At 40.2% G+C, this 18,160-nt stretch overlaps 1 protein-coding gene across 2 annotated transcripts in view; it reads left to right on the top strand.

Annotated features, from left to right (window-relative positions):
- Window positions 1-2,324: 2,324 nt before the first annotated feature.
- The window catches only part of LOC150077302 (tumor protein p53-inducible protein 11-like), a 388,464-nt gene continuing 372,628 nt past the window's right edge, over window positions 2,325-18,160 (top strand). Inside the window, exon 1 of one of the 2 annotated variants that reach the window (XM_090385675.1) lies at window positions 2,325-2,900. In XM_090385675.1, coding sequence (XP_090241801.1) covers window positions 2,797-2,900 — 104 coding nt within the window. In that variant the 5' untranslated portion in view covers window positions 2,325-2,796. The remainder of the gene's footprint in view (window positions 2,901-18,160) is intronic. The other variant, XM_090385672.1, reaches the window with a different exon arrangement.

Here is an 18,160-nt window from a genome sequence, read left to right as displayed (position 1 = left end):
GTGGGCCAAAGGCAACTTATTTGGTTTCAATCCTTCTAAAACTCCGCCTTGTCTTATATCTCGCATAAAAGGATTCTTCTGTTCCTATGCTTAACTTTGGTGACACTTCGATTTCTAGACAAAATGATATATTTCTTTTGGGGATTACCCTGACTTCTAATCTCTCTTGGCACAAGCACATAACAAATATTGCTTCCTCTGCATCCAAAAAACTTGGTTTTCTCTTTCGCTCTCGGCGTTACTTTTCTTCCAAACAGCTGTTCACTCTGTACAAATCGCAAATCCGCCCTAGCATGGAATATTGTTCCCACATCTGGCGCAGTGCCCCCAAAACCTCTCTCAGGCTACTAGATTCGATTCAGAAGAGGGCAGTTAGGTTAATTAACGACTCCTCTCTAACAGAGTCTCTCCACTCGCTGTCTCATAGACGTACTGTTTCTGCTGCATGCCTTTTCTACAGATACTTCCATGGGCACTGTTCTTCTGAATTGGCTTCTATAATTCCCGCTCTCGCTTTCAAAACAGTCCGAACACGTGCTGCCGCCACCAGCCAACATCCATTTGCTGTCCAACTTCAAACCCACAGAACCAACTTTTCATCTTCCTCGTTTATTCATTCAACTGCCGTTTTCTGGATCAACCTTCCTTCATACGTATTTCCTGAAAATTACAATCTACAGAAGTTCAAGTCCAATGTCAACAAATATCTTCTTTCGTCTTCTCAACCTCCAACCCAAGCATGGTACTAAGTATTATAGGTTCTAATACCTTTCCTGTTTGGGGTTTTCATAAAAAAAAAAAAAAATATGTACCTTGAGGTAGTGGAGGTCTGTAGAGAATAAGACCATACCCACATTGAGCTGCTGAATACATCTGAGCCATGTATATGGAAAGAATTATTTATCTATCAAGAGAAAGATTCGATTAGAGAGAGAGAGAGGAATTAATGAAGGTTTCTGTCTAGCACCCTAGGGGAAATAAGCCAGCTAACCTTAGCTCAAATAGAAAGCACCTCCCCATATATTCGCGGAGAGTATGGAAACACAATATACTGACGCCTCATAGCCTTAGTTTCTGGCACTTACACACTTTACCTTACCTAACTTTCGTGACAATATAGTAGTTTCGCCACTTATCACTAGTTTGGAGAGGTCTGGATTCGACTCCAGTCTATGACTGGAGAAAATTCTAAAGTTCTCTTCAATCGAGGCTGTAGTTAGCCACAGTTAGCCGATCCCAGGAGGGGAAGGGGTAGAAGTCCACCGGGGGTGGAATCTACTGCCAGTGAGTTATTTTTGGGATTATTCAGCTGGCACAACAGGCACAATGGTACGTGAACACAAACACAAACACACTTGCATAGAAATAATACACAACGGTGTACTATAGCTTTCTGGTGCGCTTAAAACGCGACGAAAACAACCTTCATATTTTCAGATACGACTACAAAAGTTGTTGTTTTTTTTTAAATTCTCTTCTCTACAACTCCCATTCATTTCCACAGTTCTGAATATGAAGTTAATTTTTTACTTCTCTTTTCACAGAATAGGAAGACTGGATCTTCTCGTACGGGGTTCGAGCCCGTCACCACCAAATACGGAGGATGCGGAAAGGTCAGGGAATGATCAACGATTTTTTTTTTTTTTTTTTAACTTGCTTATTTGTATATGACAAAGACTTCTTGTCTTCATGCAATCATATATTTTGTTTGTTTGTTGTTTGGTTTTTAGGAGCATTAGCAACTAAGGCCATATTGCTCCGGGATATGCGGTGGTCATTCCCTGACCTTTCCGCATCCTCCATATTTGGTGGTGACGGGCTCGAACCCCGGTCTAATCAAGAAGCGTGTGCTACGCACTGCTGCTCCTTCCCACCTGGCTACGGAGGCGCCCATATATTTTGTATAACACTGTATATTTTGTACATTATTGTATATTTAATCCTGTAAATGTCTCGGGTCGAACACGCATGTACTCTTGTTAATTGTACATTGCGTTCCTCGCACCTTAGTCTGTAAATATTCACGCCCTTCTGGCACAGAGCCGTCCCGGAGTGACCCAAGGTTTCTTGGGAAATAAACTGATTTTAATAATAATAATAATAATAATAATAATATCCCGGAGCAATATGGCCTTAGTTGCTAATGCTCCTAAAAACCAAATAACAATAACATCTTCTCGTAGTAATCTGTTTATCTGCAGAACTAATTCTGTGTTCAGAAAGTCGACAAACAAACCCTCTAGTCCCGATATCGGCACTCTCCATACCAGGCTATTAGTGCGGTGAAGTGTACTGGCTCTCCTTTCTCCACCTACCTGCATGTCAGCCTGTGCGCGCACACCATCCAAGTGAATGGAGTAATAACACGTGTTCTATCGCAGGCCCTCTCTGTCTCTAGCTAGTACTGACCAAGTGTAGTAATTACAATGTAGTGCTTTTGGTGAGTGTGTTTGTCTCTTCAAACTTACGGAGTCCCTCCAAAGCAACACTGTGTGCTACTTCTCAGAAAACTATGACCCAACTTCTCCGCAAATAAGGTAAACAGTTACCATAGCAACGCTCCGAAATGGCGCAGAATTAAAGCTCACTGCCTCTGGTTAACCATATGGGAACGACACGAACCCACAACGATAGACAGAAGGAACGGACAATAGTGAACGAAACTGGAAAATTCTCTGTTACTATCGGGCGACAGATCTGTGTGTGTGAATTATCATTGCGGAATACTAGCTCTCTCGCCTGGTGAAGTGGTATGCTGCAAGAAAAGGAGTAAAGGATTAGACATATACGAGAAAAATGAGTGAACTGCCTTGTGACGTGGATGAAACTTCCCCCCAAGTAGCCAGAACATCACCGAGTGACATCGCTCATCGACTGTTTCATGCAGCAAAGCTAGAAAGGTAGGAGTTCAGAAATCAATGTTAGTGTTGTTTGGACCATGCGAAGCTTTATGTTATCATTTTAAGCCAACAGTAGTTTTATATCGGGCAGTTTATCCTGGAATTAAATTGTAGTATAATAATTGTCGTAATTGTATTGTGGTAATTATATTATACTAATTCCATACAATTTATACACTACTTATACATCAGATTGATTTTCGTCATCGTACATTACGATTATTGTACTAACTGCATACAATCGATGACCTGATAAAGGAGCTACCTCTCAGTAGCTCCTTTATCAATGCTAAAAAGCAGAAATCGCACGTCAAAAAATCGAAAGTTAACTTAATTGCAGAGACTCTCAGTGTGTGTTTAACATTGTTGGATAGGGTGTTACTTTTTTCAGCTAACAGCATTTCTTTTTTGATTTCTTTTCTCGACATTTTTTTTTTTTTTTTCATATTTCCTTCCCTCCTTTGTTATTAACTTCTCTAAGGGCTACACGGCTTCAGGACAGTATCCTGCTACATTGAGCCTGAGTAATATTTTCCAAAGGAATAAGATACTTCTATCAATATTATAAAACTAGCTTTGAAAAGCTAAATGTTGCTACAAAATTCTTCCGACCTGCAAATAGAATACAGCCATAAGACCAGGGGTGTGTTGCCGCTGGCTCGTTCGTGCTTGTTAGATTTCGAATGGCTTGCATGCTAGTTGTTATAACAGTTGGAAATTAATTAGCAGCACACCGTTGCATCAGATCTACAGTTTACCTGATGCAACAGGTAAACAAGAGCTTCGTGCACTCTATTTACGATCTAACAGGCATGTTTGATTTCATATGCAATAGAATAATATTTATTCAAATTTTGACTTTTTTGCTATACACAAACCTCCAGGTTTCTCGATAGGAGACTCTCAAATAGAAAGACTAAAACGTTAGTCGCCCAGAACAACTTTGTAAAGCGAAATACAGTATAATACACTGATAGAGATTATTATACTTAATGATAAGCAAAATTTTTAAGTACGCCAATCACTGTCTGTACAGATCTGTGAACATCTTCAGTAGTGATTATAAAATTTTATAGCTCTAAGGAGCCTTTTTAGTTTTGTAAAACACACACACACACACACACACACACACACACACACACACACACACACACACACACAACTGCCTATTGATCGCTTCAGTGTCAAAAATTAATAAATAACATATATCAGTTTACTGGGTCACCACATCACGTGAGAAAATACGATCATTTTGGCACATAGCAACTTATACTGAGTTCCACCTGAATAGCTAAAAGGCAAGTAAACCAAATAGCTGCACCGAAGTCATAACACTTCATACTTAATATAAATTGACAATATTACGCAACATTACTGAATTACACAAAAATAATTATAAAATTAACACATTGCAGAAAGTCAAGAAATAGTTTTTTCTAACATATCTAATTTATCCAACAAGTTAACTGAAAAATAATTAAATTGAGATATAATATTTTTCATGGAAAAATAGGTAAAGATCAAAACTACTTGCAGCAAATATTTTTGACATATTGTTAGGAAAGAATTCATCAACTTATTTAGCATTAGCAGAGGCATATGACGCAAGAAAGCAAGCTTATACTGTATATCATTATACAGAGACGAAAAAAAAACATTCCCATTTAACCCATCCATTCACTCTAAAAGCTTGTCTAGTTCAGCTGTGATTTTATTTAAGCTATCAACTTCTACAACGACAGATGGAAGTTTGTTCCAGCAATCAACCACTCCCTGGCTAAAGGCAGATTTCAGCACATCTATTCTTTTTTTTTTATGTGAACCCCAAACATGAGAGGTATTAGAACCTATAGTACTTGGTACCGTGCTTGGGTTGGAGGTTGAGAAGACGAAAGAAGATATTCGTTAACATTGGACTTGAACTTCTGTAGACTGTAATTTTCAGGAAATACGTACGAAGGAAGGTTGTTCCAGAAAACAGCAGTTGAATGAACAAACGAGGAAGATGAAAATTTGGTTCTGTGGGTTTGAAGTTGGACAGTAAATGAATGTTGGCTGGTGGCGGCACGTGTTCGAACTGTTTTGAAAGAGAGAGCGAGCGAGAATTATAAATCCAATTCAGAAGAACAGTTCCCATTGCAATATTAGTAGAAGAGGCATGCAGCAGAAACAGTACGTCTATGAGAAAGCGAGTGGAGAGACTCTGTTAGAGATGAATCATTAATTAACCTAACTGCCCTCTTCTGAATGGAATCAAGAATCCTGAAAGAGGTTTTGGGGGCACCACCCCCAGCTGTGGGAACAATATTCCATGGCAGGGCGGATTTGCGATTTATACAGACTGAGCAGCTGTTTGGAAGAAACGTAAAGAGAAAACCAGGTTTTTTAGATACAGAGGAAGCAATATTTGTAATGTGCTTGTGCCAAGAGAGATTAGAAGTCAGGGTAATCCCCAAAAGAGATATATCATTTTGCCTAGAAATCGGAGTGTCACTAAAGATAAGCATAGGAGCAGAAGAATCCTTTTTTGCGAGATATAAGACAAGACTGAGTTTTAGAAGGGTTGAAATCAACTAAGTTGTCTTTGCCCCACTGGAGAATTACCTGAAGATCGGCATTTAAGGAATTGGTAGAAAATTTTCGAGAAGTTGAAGCTGATTGAGCAGGACAAGGTTTCGCAAAATGGAAAGTGGAATGCAATGTGCTCTCATCGGCAAAACTATGGATAGGATTTTCAGTCGATGGAAGGTCATTAATATACAAGGGAAAAAGAGTGGGGGAAAGAACTGAACCTTGGGGGACACCGGCATTAGTGGAGAAGTTAGAAGACAGAGAGCCATTTACCATCACCCTCAGTGAACGATCACAGAGAAAACTGGATAACCAATTACTAAAAACAGTTGGCAAACCATAAGATGGAAGCTTGTTTAGAAGACCTTTATGCCAAACACGATCAAAAGCCTTTGAGATATCAAGAGCAACTACTTGTGTTTCACCGAACCTTTCCATTGAATTAGTCCATAAATGGGTAACATAAGCCAGAATATCACCAGTGGATCGACGCTGACGGAATCCATACTGGCGATCGTTGATCAGATGGAAGGTTTCTAGGTAGTTTAAGAGTTGGCGGTTAATTGATTTCTCCATTACTTTAGAAAGAGTAGAAGTAATTGCAATAGGACGATAATTGGATGGGAGAGATTTGTCACCCTTTTTAGGAACTGGCTGGATATGAGCAAATTTCCAAGAAGAAGGAAAAACATCTTTGGAATAAGAAAGTGAAAAAAGGCGGCAAAGAATAGGACTAAGTTCAGGAGCACAGGTTTTGAGAACAAGTGGAGAAATACCATCAAGACCTGGAGTTTTCTTAGCATCAAGATTCATCAAAATCCTTCTGATATCCTTTTGACGGAAGACCACAGGAGGCATTGAATGGAGCGTGTTGGGAATGGTGGGAGGTGTTTTACCAAGATCATTAATACATGAGCTGGAAGAAAAATGGGATGCTGGCAGGTCAGCTTTATCCTTGGCTGAAGTGACAACAGAACCATCTGGTTTGGACAGAGGTGGGAGCAGAGATCAGCAAAAGTTGCGGGCAATAGCTTTGGCAACAAACCAGAATGCTCGGCTACCATTAGGGCAAGAAGCAAGTTTTCTACTCTTAGCCTGTTCAAACTCTAGTTTGGACTGATTAATAACTGCTTTGCAATTGTTGAGAGCTTTCTTGTAGGCAGAAAATGAAACTGAAGAATTAGAAACAAGCCAATTACGATATGCAACATTCTTCTCTTGAACAGCCTTAGCACATTTATTGGAAAACCAAGGTTTAGCTAAAGGACGAGATTTTAAAGTGCAATGTGGGACAAAGGATTCCATTCCTGCAAGAATAATTTCACTGACACGATCTGAGCAAACGTTGACATCAGAAGTTTTGAAACAGTAATCCGACCAAGGAAAAGAAGAAAAGAAGTCTCGCAGGTCATTTCATTTTGCATTCTTGTAATGCCAAACAACACGAGGTTGGGAATAGCCATGAGATAAAGGTTCCATTGGAGAAGAGACAATCACAAAGTTGTGATCTGAAGTGCCTAAAGGACCTCTCACTTCGACCGTGTACTTAGAAGGGTTGTTTGTGAGAAAAAGATCAAGCGTATTGGCTGTATGATTAGGATTGTCTGGTATTCTTGTAGGTAAGTGAACAATCTGTGCTAGGTCATTAGTAATTGCAAAAGCCTCAGCATCTCGACCTGCTGGGTCGGTGTGACTAGAAAATGGAAGCCAGCTGGAGTTGTGAACATTAAAATCACCAAGGAAAATTACCTCACTGTTAGGAAAGTTGGACTGCCGAAAGTCAAGTTGCAAAGAGAGGAAGTCAAAGAGCTCCAAGTGATTAGTGGAGTTGGGAGAACGGTAGAGACAACAGATGAATTTGACACAATGAGGTAGAGAGATTTTAAGCCAGAGAAGATCAAAGAGAGGAGATTCCAAATTGCCAAGTCTCTGACAGGGAATATCAGAACGGACATATGCACAAGTACCACCTTTGAGGCGAAAGGACTCATACACCCGAATAATTTCGGCATCTGAGATGAGCAGTGGTTGAATCAACCGATAACTGAGATTCTGTCAGAAAAAGTACATGGGGTTTGCAGACTGCAAGTGGAAATGGACATCGTTGATATTAGAATTGAGACCACGTATATTTGTGAAATGAATTAGAAAGTGCTTGGGAGGTTTAGATCTTTTCGCAGATAAGCTTGCTCTATTAGTTTGACAATTCATGGTGTATTCAATAGTAAGAAAAAGTGGGTGGGACATGCTGTATGAAGTAATGAAATTTTTGGATATGGCGTACACGTGGTAAGAATATACCCTGATTCTTGACATAACGTGGCCACGACAATGCTCCCTGCATATACACTATTCGGACTCCCTCCAGTCACTATCTGGCAGAGTAGAGGTAGCAAGATTATACACTAGCTGATCCGGAAGCCTCCTAGAGAGTTACCAATAGGTTCAGTCCGGTATACTAACTAGCGGCTGGCCTGCAAACACCGTTTTAGAGCTGTACCCTCGAAATGTAAGGAATATTGGATCTCGCCACGACGTTCATCATAACCTCAAAAGTCATCAATCATACTGCATGATGGAACAGATAGGGAAGGATTGATCGGAACTTAGCTCTAGAGACTAAACATGGGTTCCACCACTTCAAGCCTCCAATAAGCATAGTGGTGGTATTTCACCGGTTGATGAGAGTTATCTACCACCTAGTACTGCCTGGTAACATAGAGTGGCGGCGTTCCTCCATGTGGTGTGGGCACCACACCTCGACCCCTGCTTACGTTGGTTCACACCTGGGTGGTCACCCACCATGTACTTGTGCATGGAGGTTATACCCAGGATTACTAACAGTCCCACCATCGTGAAGGTGCAAGCAGAGGATTTGGCTGTCACAGATCGTCCGGACTTCGCCGAAATTGGGTCCACCTGACTTGAGTGTCACCCGAATATCAGTTACATCAGCGTTTTAGACTCCCAGGTAGCAAGTACAGCTTGTCTGGCATATCTGGGAGAATGTCTGTGACAACTTCAAGGACCAAACAACTGTTTTTCCTCAATTTCTACAACTGTCTTTCCTCAATTTGAATTTATGCCTCCTCAGGTGGGGAACCTGAGCAAGAGGAAGAATCCCATCAGCATTGAGCTTGCTTAAACCATTCAAGGGCTTATACACCTGTGTCAGATCACCTCGCAGGTGCCTAGTATCCAGACTGAAATTTGAGTCGTTCGGTACCCAGCAAAGTAAATGCCTCAGTATGTAACAGATACCCTTTTTTCCACCCATTAATCTCGTTGCCATTCTCTGTACTCGTTCCAGCAGCTCTACATCTTTCCTAAAATGAGACTTCCAGACCTGTAAGTACTCAAGCTGTGGTCTGACCATTGCCTTATACAGGCAATGGTCACCTCCTTATCACCCCCTTATCCCTGATAGAAAAATTCCTATATATCATTGACAACAGCCCATTACCAAGGTAGTGGAGAACCGCATTTGATATGTTACTCTGGGGTTACTGCTACCCATATGCAGCATTTTGCATTTGTCAATGTTAAACTGCAGTTGCCATTTCTCAGCCCATCTGCCCAGCTTCTCCAGATCCTGTGTAGCAACATACTGTCATTACTATCATCACTAGTGACATTAAGAGTTGTTGTTGTTATTTGGTTTTTAGGAGCATTAGCAACTAAGGCTATATTGCTCCGGGGATATGCGGTGGTCATTCCCTGACCTTTCCGCATCCTCTGTATTTGGTGGTCACGGGCTAGATCCCCGGTCTAATCAAGAAGTATGTGCTACGCACTGCTGCTGCTGCTGCTGCTGCACCTGGCTACGGAGGTACAGAGTAGGAAATCTGCAGATTTACTTAACAAGTAAAGGTCAATGTTGAAAAAAGTCACGAGTTAGGATTAAATTTGAAAGTGTCTGCAATTCTGCCAAGACACGATAGGAGGGAGTATATGATGAGAGCGTTGCCAATCAGTTCGGTCCTGGAGAGATTGTGCAAGGCTCATGGGGTAGAATGTTTTCAGCGTGGTCTGTTTGTTAACAGGAGATACTGCTTCTATAGGGTTGAGATACACTTAAATAGAAAGGGTGCAAGAATATTTGCTGATGTTATCGAGGCAGTATTAGGTGGATCTGAAAATTGCTAGCTTGGGGAGATTCACAGATTAAAGATTAACAGTAGCCACAGGCAGAAGCGAAAGTGATTCTTGCACTTCTTTTATTAGAATGAGCAGCAGCCTGGAAAGCAAGGTGCTAGGGATTTTAGGGACTGGGAGCGTGTCATTATGGAACAAGTAAATACATGGGTTGTGTTAGGGTAACTAAGAATAAGAACAGGTGCTTGTATACTTGCATGTACACCAATGTTAAGTGTATAGAAAATAAATTTGATCAGTTTGAAGTGCTGGTCAAGTCATCAAAGACGGATATTGTTGGGTTATCAGAGATGTGGTGTCACACAGTTATTAGGAATGCAGAATTGGAATTCGGGGAGGGAGTACAATGTGTACAGAAAAGACTGACAGGATAGGAAGGGAGAAGTGGTTATGCTGTTAGTTATGAAACACATAACATCTAAGGAAGTGCTTCCAGTTGATATAGATGGACAGTACAATGTTCAGTTAGTTCGGTGTGACATAAGCACAATCATAAAAAAAATTAGGGTAGGAGTGTGTTATGGGCCTCATGACTCTGATGAATACAATGGACAACTATACAGAGAAATAGAGCGGGCCAGTAAATCAGAATGTCTTATAATGGGGGATTTTAACTTCCCAGATACTGACTGGAACTTGAGAATTGGTCACTCGCACACTAGCAACACTTTTGTGGATTAACTGGATGATTGTTTTCTACATTGGTATGTTCGATTGGCAACCAGAGAATTATCAGCAGTGATTATTCGTGCATTAAGAATTTGCAGATAAAGAAACCACTAGTTGGCAGTGATCACAGTGTACTGGTGTGGGATTTACTTAAAGATGTTACTACCATCGTGTAAACGGAAAAGGAAAGGTTTTTGCTTTCGTAAAGGTGACTACAGTGGTCTCAAACAGTTTTTAAATTCTGTAGCGTGGGATCAACTGATGATGTTATCAACAGCAAATTCTAAATGGGAAGCACTAAAGGAATTAATCTAGGCTTTTCATATCAACCAAGAAATATTGTTCAAGGTTTAGGTGTAAATGGATGTCACATTAACTAATAAGACTCGTGGCAGAGAAGAAAAATGCTTGGGATACATACCAATTACAAAAAAAGCCTATGGTAGATATAAGCAAGTCTGTAATCAAGTCACAAAGGAGGTTAGGCAAGCGAAGGCAGATTACAAGAAATCTTGCAAAGGATGCAAAGAAAAACAGCCAAGACTTCTTTACTTATATAAATTCTAATGTTGCTAATGCGCCTAAAAAACCCTACACAACCTATCGACACGAACTGAAGCTGTCATCGGCGAAAGGTGATTCTACTAGGGTATTAAGATTCAGAATTAAAATAGTTTTTGTAATTACTTGTGTGTGTGTGTGTCCGAAATCTTCTTGTGGTATAGAGTATTTTCATATGCAACAACTGATGTGGTATATTTTATGTTCATATGCAACAGATGATGTGGATTATGTTTTTCTTCCGGTTCATTTTTATACTGATGAAAATAACTTGAATAACGAATCTACCGTTAATGACCCTAATCTCAGTTTTCGTCGGAATAGCATCTGAATCTATAACCGACCAAGTCAATAATTGTCTGTGGTTAAGCATTCCTAATTATTCTTATGATTATTGTTACTACTATTATTTCACCAAACAGAACGATAAAATAGACTATATAAGCTGCGCAGCAGGATAAATACAGTATCTTCATATTAATCAAAATCAGTAGGAGTGGAGTTAATTGAGTCAGTTTTCATAATTTAAGAGGTGAAAAACCATGGTGAAAAAATAACTCAAAGAGGAAATATCCAATAGCTGAGACCGGCTAACAGAGCCATGGTAAGAAAAAAAAAATTAATAAAATAAAAGACCATAAAAGTTTCTTCCGTTCCAAAGGGAAGGATATCTCAAATTTCATCTGCATAGGAGAGCGGATCCAGGCTTTTTCACAAGGTGTGAGAGCAGAAGCGGATTAAGGTCGGTTGAGGCCCCGGGCGCAGAAGAAAATATTGGGCCCCTTAAAAAAAAAAAAGAGAGATAGGGAAAATAAAAATACATGTTAACCATTTTTAAATAAATAAAAAATATTATGTACTATCCATGTTTTATTTCCAATAAAATTTGAATATAATATATGCATTATATTATATTCGCGTCTTTTTTTCAGCCCCTGATAGATGTCGTTTCATTTTTCTAGCTACCATTGATAGCCTATCAATGAAAAGAAGAATATAAAATTTAATAGTCTGAATGATTAGAATACTAGAGAAGAGATGATTTTTCGTTATAGTGCAATAAATTAATGAGAATTAAAATTCAAAAATTATTCATAAACTACAAAAATCCAGGCGCTGATGTAACAACAGGAATTAATTTTATTTGCCTTTGAAAGTACAAAGGAGCAAATACGATTCTATTCCTCTGATGAGCGGTAGCGCAGCCGCGCGGGGCTTATGCAGCGTAGTATGTGTATAGTATGCAGCGTAGTAATGAAATAATGAAAATAAGCGAATATAAACATACTATCAGGTTTTACCGCCGATTGTAAACTTGTACGTAATTAAAATTGCACGTATGTAACCAAACTTAGTGTCATTAGAAAAAAGTGTAAAGTTGGGGTTTTGAGGGGCCCTTCAGAAGTCGGGGCCCAGAGCGCGCGCGCGCCCGCCGTTGAATCCGTCTCTGGTTGTAAGGTATGTTGGTGTCTAACGGCTTCTGGGATTTCTCCCATCTCCGCGGGTGTGCGTTGTATCGGGTCAGAGATTTGAAGGTGTGTTGGGTCTTGTGCAGTGTTGTGCCCTTTGTTCTTCCGGTCTATTAGCAGCGAAGACCCTAGCGGGACCCGACGTTACCACACCATGCCACGGGGAGGCTGACTGGGTGCACCACTGATGCTAGAGTACTCTGGTGGGTCCTGCCACCTACTCTCCTAGGATTTCAGTGGCTAAGAAAATTTGAGAATGAAATGATCGCTGTTTCTTGAGCAACGTTTGTAATTTTAACAGTTAGTTGGTCTCAGGCATAGATATCAAGGTTTTTTTACCCCCAGAGGTTTTTTCGTCCAAAATAAATATGGGTAGATGTAATCATTTACAGGGGACCCTAATATCATAATTTTTGTAATTTTAGCAGAGATTTAGTTGTAATTTTAGTTGTTCGCTGATAAATTGTTCTAGGGTCGGGCAATAATTTTGATGTATTTAGATCATGAAAAAAAAAAAACGTTGTGTAAGAGAAAAGTAAGGTGGGGAAGGAAACAGAAGGAAGGGGCAGAAGGAAGGAAACAGAAGGAAGGACATGGCCCTGCAGACAATACTGTTCGGCCCCTATGTAGGCGTCACATGTTGGATGACGAGGCACTTGGCCTCGTCATTATTATTAATAATACATTATGTATTATTATTATCTGTTTATTTCTGTTTCGAGACACCCATAGACACGTGGCTATGGTGAGGGTGTGGTTACATTACATCAGTATTTACAAGCATGTTTACATGAACTTATTAACAAAATTTGGAGATTTTTTCGAAAGTTTTTTTCCATATGTAGGCGTCATATGGAACAGAGTATGTGGTTAATGAATTAATTGTTAAGTTGGTTTAATTAATTGCAAATGGTTGTTAAATGCCAAATATTATTATATAAATGATTAGATTAGTCGTCTTATTATATTTATACTTGCGGATACACATTACCAAAGATTTTTGTCCCCTACATTTTGTCTGTATATAGTTTCTCTCGATCTATATTTAAATTATTACAATTTTTAGTATTTGCTAGGAAGAATCTCCCCAGAGAGTCCAATTGAGTCAGTTGGTAGTTGAGACTTGGTTCTTCCCTATTTATTCTCGGTCGTATCATCCGGGGGCGAGTGATCACGTTTCCCACTTTCGGCGCATCTATTCTCTCCGTTAGTAGCTTTGCCAGAGTTAAGATGTTTCTGGTTATGATGATGTACTTCCAGGGTGTGATGTCCAGATTGGCAGACAAGACCGCTCTTGAGATGGTAAACGGTTTCCCGGCGATCTTGTTTAGCCATCTCAGGAGCCAGTATTCTACTCCTAAGAAAGCCTTGATGTTGTTCTCGGGGGCCGATGACTGGATAGTCGATGCGTACAACGGAATCGGTGTAACGCATTTAAGGATGTATTGAATCATAATCTTATAAAGCTGGGATTGAGAAGTTGTCGAAGGCTGCTGCTACATCTAGGAAAACTATGTCCAACTGTTGTTTATTATTTAAAGCTAGCTGTATTCGGAGTAGTAAGTAAAAAAAAAAAGTAAAGTGCAGCCATTATCAACCCATTGCAGGATGGAAGCTTCCTCAACAATTCATGCTGAGAGAAATGAACCGTAATCTGCCACGCTGGTCCAGTGCGGGTTGGCAGATCGACCGTATTCACCAGTCAGGGGCTTGAACCCCGGTCTACTCAAAGAGCGTGTGCTACTGCACTCCTGCTACTGACCACTCGGCTACGGAGGCACTCGGAGTAGTCTCCATTAAATTTGTAATTGTCGACCTTAGTAGTAGGCGTCACCTATTAGATGACGAGGCACGTGGCCCCTACGTAATTAAAATTGCACGTATGAAACCAAACTTGGTGTCACTAGAAAAAAGTATAAAGTTGGGGTTTTGAGGGGGGCCCTTCAGAAGTCGAGGCCCAGGGCGCGCGCCCGGTGCGCCCGCCGTTAAATCCGCCTCTGTGTGAGAGCAACGACTTGTCCACTTTTCTACCCACGAGGAAACCTTGTGGGTACACCACGCAACCCTCACTCAACACCGACTAACTCGGCTAAAATAAAAAAAAATTAAAAAAAAAAAAAAGTTCCACTTTTTTTTTGACTAGAAACAAACCCTGGCTATTTTCACACAATGGGAGAAAAGGGGTCATAACTACCGTGATGGTTGATGAGAAACGCTAGGATGCAACTCACGTTGTGTTGCGTCTTGTGACTGTAAACTGTACTTAATTAAGTAGGAAAAATCGGAGTTTGATGATCTCTACTTATACATCCAGATGAGAGTGCGATCAATATTGTCTACGTAGGACCCTAAAATTTGCTCGTCATTTCTTATCGTTGCTTTCAATATATCTGGCTGTTGTGATCTAGCTCGTGTACCACAGCTCTTCTCTGTTATCAATTGCTTGATTTTGTATTGCTGCCAAGAATATTAAATAGCGCCTTGCAAGCCTTGTTTTAACAACGGCCAACTGAGACCTACGGTGACGCCCTTTAATTCAACCCTAGCGATTATTTTGCGTAGTCTATTATGAGAACCAAAAATTTGAAGTACTGTTTAAATCATTGGTAGCTTTCATCAACCGTGAAACTGTTTAACAACTTATATATTATAACTATGAAACTGTCATGAATCAACAGTTTATTACAAAAACTTGCCAACCAAGTGGCAAGTTTTTGTAATAAGCAACTACTACTATATTTACATAATTGGCTTCCTCATAATGGGAATCAGTCACGCATCGCATACAATACTGTACTTTATTTCTTCCATGACCAGATGCTGTATAAGGTTCAGTTAAACTTCGGCTGCGAGATATACATTAATAAATAATACATCACTAGCTTATTTACTTCGGTATCATTAATCGGTGGGGATTATTTTTCTGCTAGTTTGCTACAAAAGTCAATTGTATTCCTGAGATTTTTTTTAAACTCTTATATTTGAGCAAGATGAATTTTTACGTAGAAAAACAAGTCTTAATAATTTAGTTCTGCGTGAGGAACACGAGGAAGAAATTCTCGTTTATTCCCGCACAAAAGATTACGAAAACCTGACTGTTATAGTCTTTTATTTTTTTCTTCCCCTTTTGTTCAGGCCCAGAATATTAAAGACAAAATGAAATGCAATAGTAAGTAATTTCCTCAGTGAATTAACTTAGCGTCTCTACCAAAACAGTCAACTCATTGTAAGCTGTATTTGCATTGTAAATTGATCTCAAATAAGAATATGAATACATCTGTCTTGTGATTACATTTATACAAATAGTTTTTTTTAAGCCAAGACCCTCGAAGTAATGCAGTGGATAGCAATGCTGCTTTTTTAACGTTCGATTCCGTTGCCCGCAGCAGATGAGAAATACTGCCTGCTGCCCTGTCCTGTCCAGTTCTGAACACTTTATTTAAAAAAAAGTTAGATAATAATGTACATAGTGCATTACTTTTTTATTACTAGTATATTTAGTAATAATTAGTAGTATATTTGGTCCTTGAAGTTGTCACAGACATTCTCTCAGATATGCCAGACAAAGCTGTACTTGCTACCTGGGAGTCTAAAACGCTGATGGAACTGATATTCGGGTGACACTCAAGTCAAGTGGACCCAATTTCGGCGAAGTCCGGACGATCTGTGACAGCCAAATCCTCTGCTTGCACCTTCACGATGGTGGGACTGTTAGTAATCCTGGGTATAACCTCCGTGCACAAGTACATGGTGGGTGACCACCCAGGTGTGAACCAACGTAAGCAGGGGTCGAGGTGTGGCGCCCACACCACATGGAGGAACGCCGCCCCTCTATGTTACCAGGCAGTACTAGGTGGTAGATGACTCTCATCAACCGGTGAAATACCACCACTTTGCTTATTGGAGGCTTGGAGTTGTGGAATCCATGTTTAGTCTCTAGAGCTAAGTTCCGATCAACCCTTCCCTATCTCTTCCATCATGCAGTATGATTGATGACTTTTGAGGTTATGATGAACGTCGTGGCGAGATCCAATATTCCTTACATTTCGAGGGTACAGCTCTAAAACGGTGTTCGCAGGACGGTCGCTAGTTAGTACACCGGACCGAACCTATTGGTAACTCTCTAGGAGGCTTCCGGATCAGCTAGTGTATAATCTTGCTACCTCTACTCTGCCAGATAGTGACTGGAGGGAGTCCGAGTAGTGTGTATGCGGGGAGCATTGTCGAGGCCACGTTATGTCAAGGATCTGGGTATATTCTTACCACGTGTACGCCATATCCAAAAATTTCATTACTTCATACAGCATGTCCCACCCATTTTTTCTTACTATTGAATACACCATGAATTGTCAAAATAATAGAGCAAGCTTATCTGCGAAAAGATCTAAACCTCCCAAGCACTTCCTAATTCATTTCACAAATATACGTGGTCTCAATTCTAATCTGAACGATGTCCATTTCCACTTGCAGTCTGCCAAACCCCATGAACTTTTTCTGAGAGAATCTGAGTTATCGGTTGATTCAACTACTGCTCATCTCAGATGCCCAAATTATTCGCTGTATGATTCCTTTCGCCTCAAAGGTGGTACTTGTGCATATGTCCGTTCTGATATTCCCTGTCAGAGACTTGGCATTTTGGAATCTCCTCTCTTTGATCTTCTCTGGCTTAAAATCTCTCTACCTCATTGTGTCAAATTCATCTGTTGTCTCTACCGTTCTCCCAACTCCACTAATCACTTGGAGCTCTTTGACTTCCTCTCTTTGCAACTTGACTTTCTGCAGTCCAACTTTCCTAACAGTGAGGTCATTTTCCTTGGTGATTTTAATGTTCACAACTCCAGCTGGCTTCCGTTTTCTAGTCACACCGACCCAGCAGGTCGAGATGCTGAGGCTTTTGCAATTACTAATGATCTAGCACAGATTGTTCATTTATTTACCTACAAGAATACCAGACAATCCTAATCATACAGCCAATACGCTTGATCTTTTTTCTCACAAACAACCCTTCTAAGTACACGGTTGAAGTGAGAGGTCCTTTAGGCACTTCAGATCACAATTTTTTTTTTCAATGGAAGAAGGTCATTAATATACAAGAGGAAAAGAGTGGGGGAAAGAACTGAACCTTAGGGGACACCGGCATTAGTGAAGAAGTTAGAAGACAGAGAGCCATTTACCATCACCCTAATTGTCTCTTCTCCAATGGAACCTTTATCTCATGGCTATTCCGAACCTCGTGTTGTTTGGCATTACAAGAATGCAAAATGGGATGACCTGCAAGACTTCTTTTCTTCTTTTCCTTGGTCGGATTACTGTTTCAAAACTTCTGATGGCAACGTTTGCTCAGATCGTGTCAGTGAAATTATTCTTGCAGGAATGGAATCCTTTATCCCACACTCCACTTTAAAATCTCGTCCTTTAGCTAAACCTTGGTTTTCCAATAAATGTGCTAAGGCTGTTCAAGAGAAGAATGTTGCATATCGTAATTGGCTTGTTTCTAACTCTTCAGTTACATTTTCTGCCTACACCAAAACTCGCAACAATTGTAAAGCAGTTATTAATCAGTCAAAACTAGAGTTTGAACAGGCTAAGAGTAGAAAACTTGCTTCTTGCCCTAATGGTAGCCCACCATTCTGGTCTCTTGCCAAAGCTATTGGCCGCAACTTCTGCTGATCTCTGCTCCCACCTGTGTCCAAACCAATGGTTCTGTTGTCACTTCAGCCAAGGATAAAGCTGACCTACTAGCATCCCATTTTTCTTCCAGTTCATATATTAATGATCTTGGTAAACACCTCCCACTATTCCCAACACGCTCCATTCAATGCCTCCTGTGGTCTT

The sequence above is a fragment of the Mastigoproctus giganteus genome, chromosome 12 (genome assembly GCF_048544385.1).
Source record: "Mastigoproctus giganteus isolate SK-2022 chromosome 12, ASM4854438v1, whole genome shotgun sequence".
NCBI lineage: Eukaryota > Metazoa > Arthropoda > Arachnida > Uropygi > Thelyphonidae > Mastigoproctus > Mastigoproctus giganteus.
This window is presented reverse-complemented; position numbering and strand designations above follow the sequence as displayed.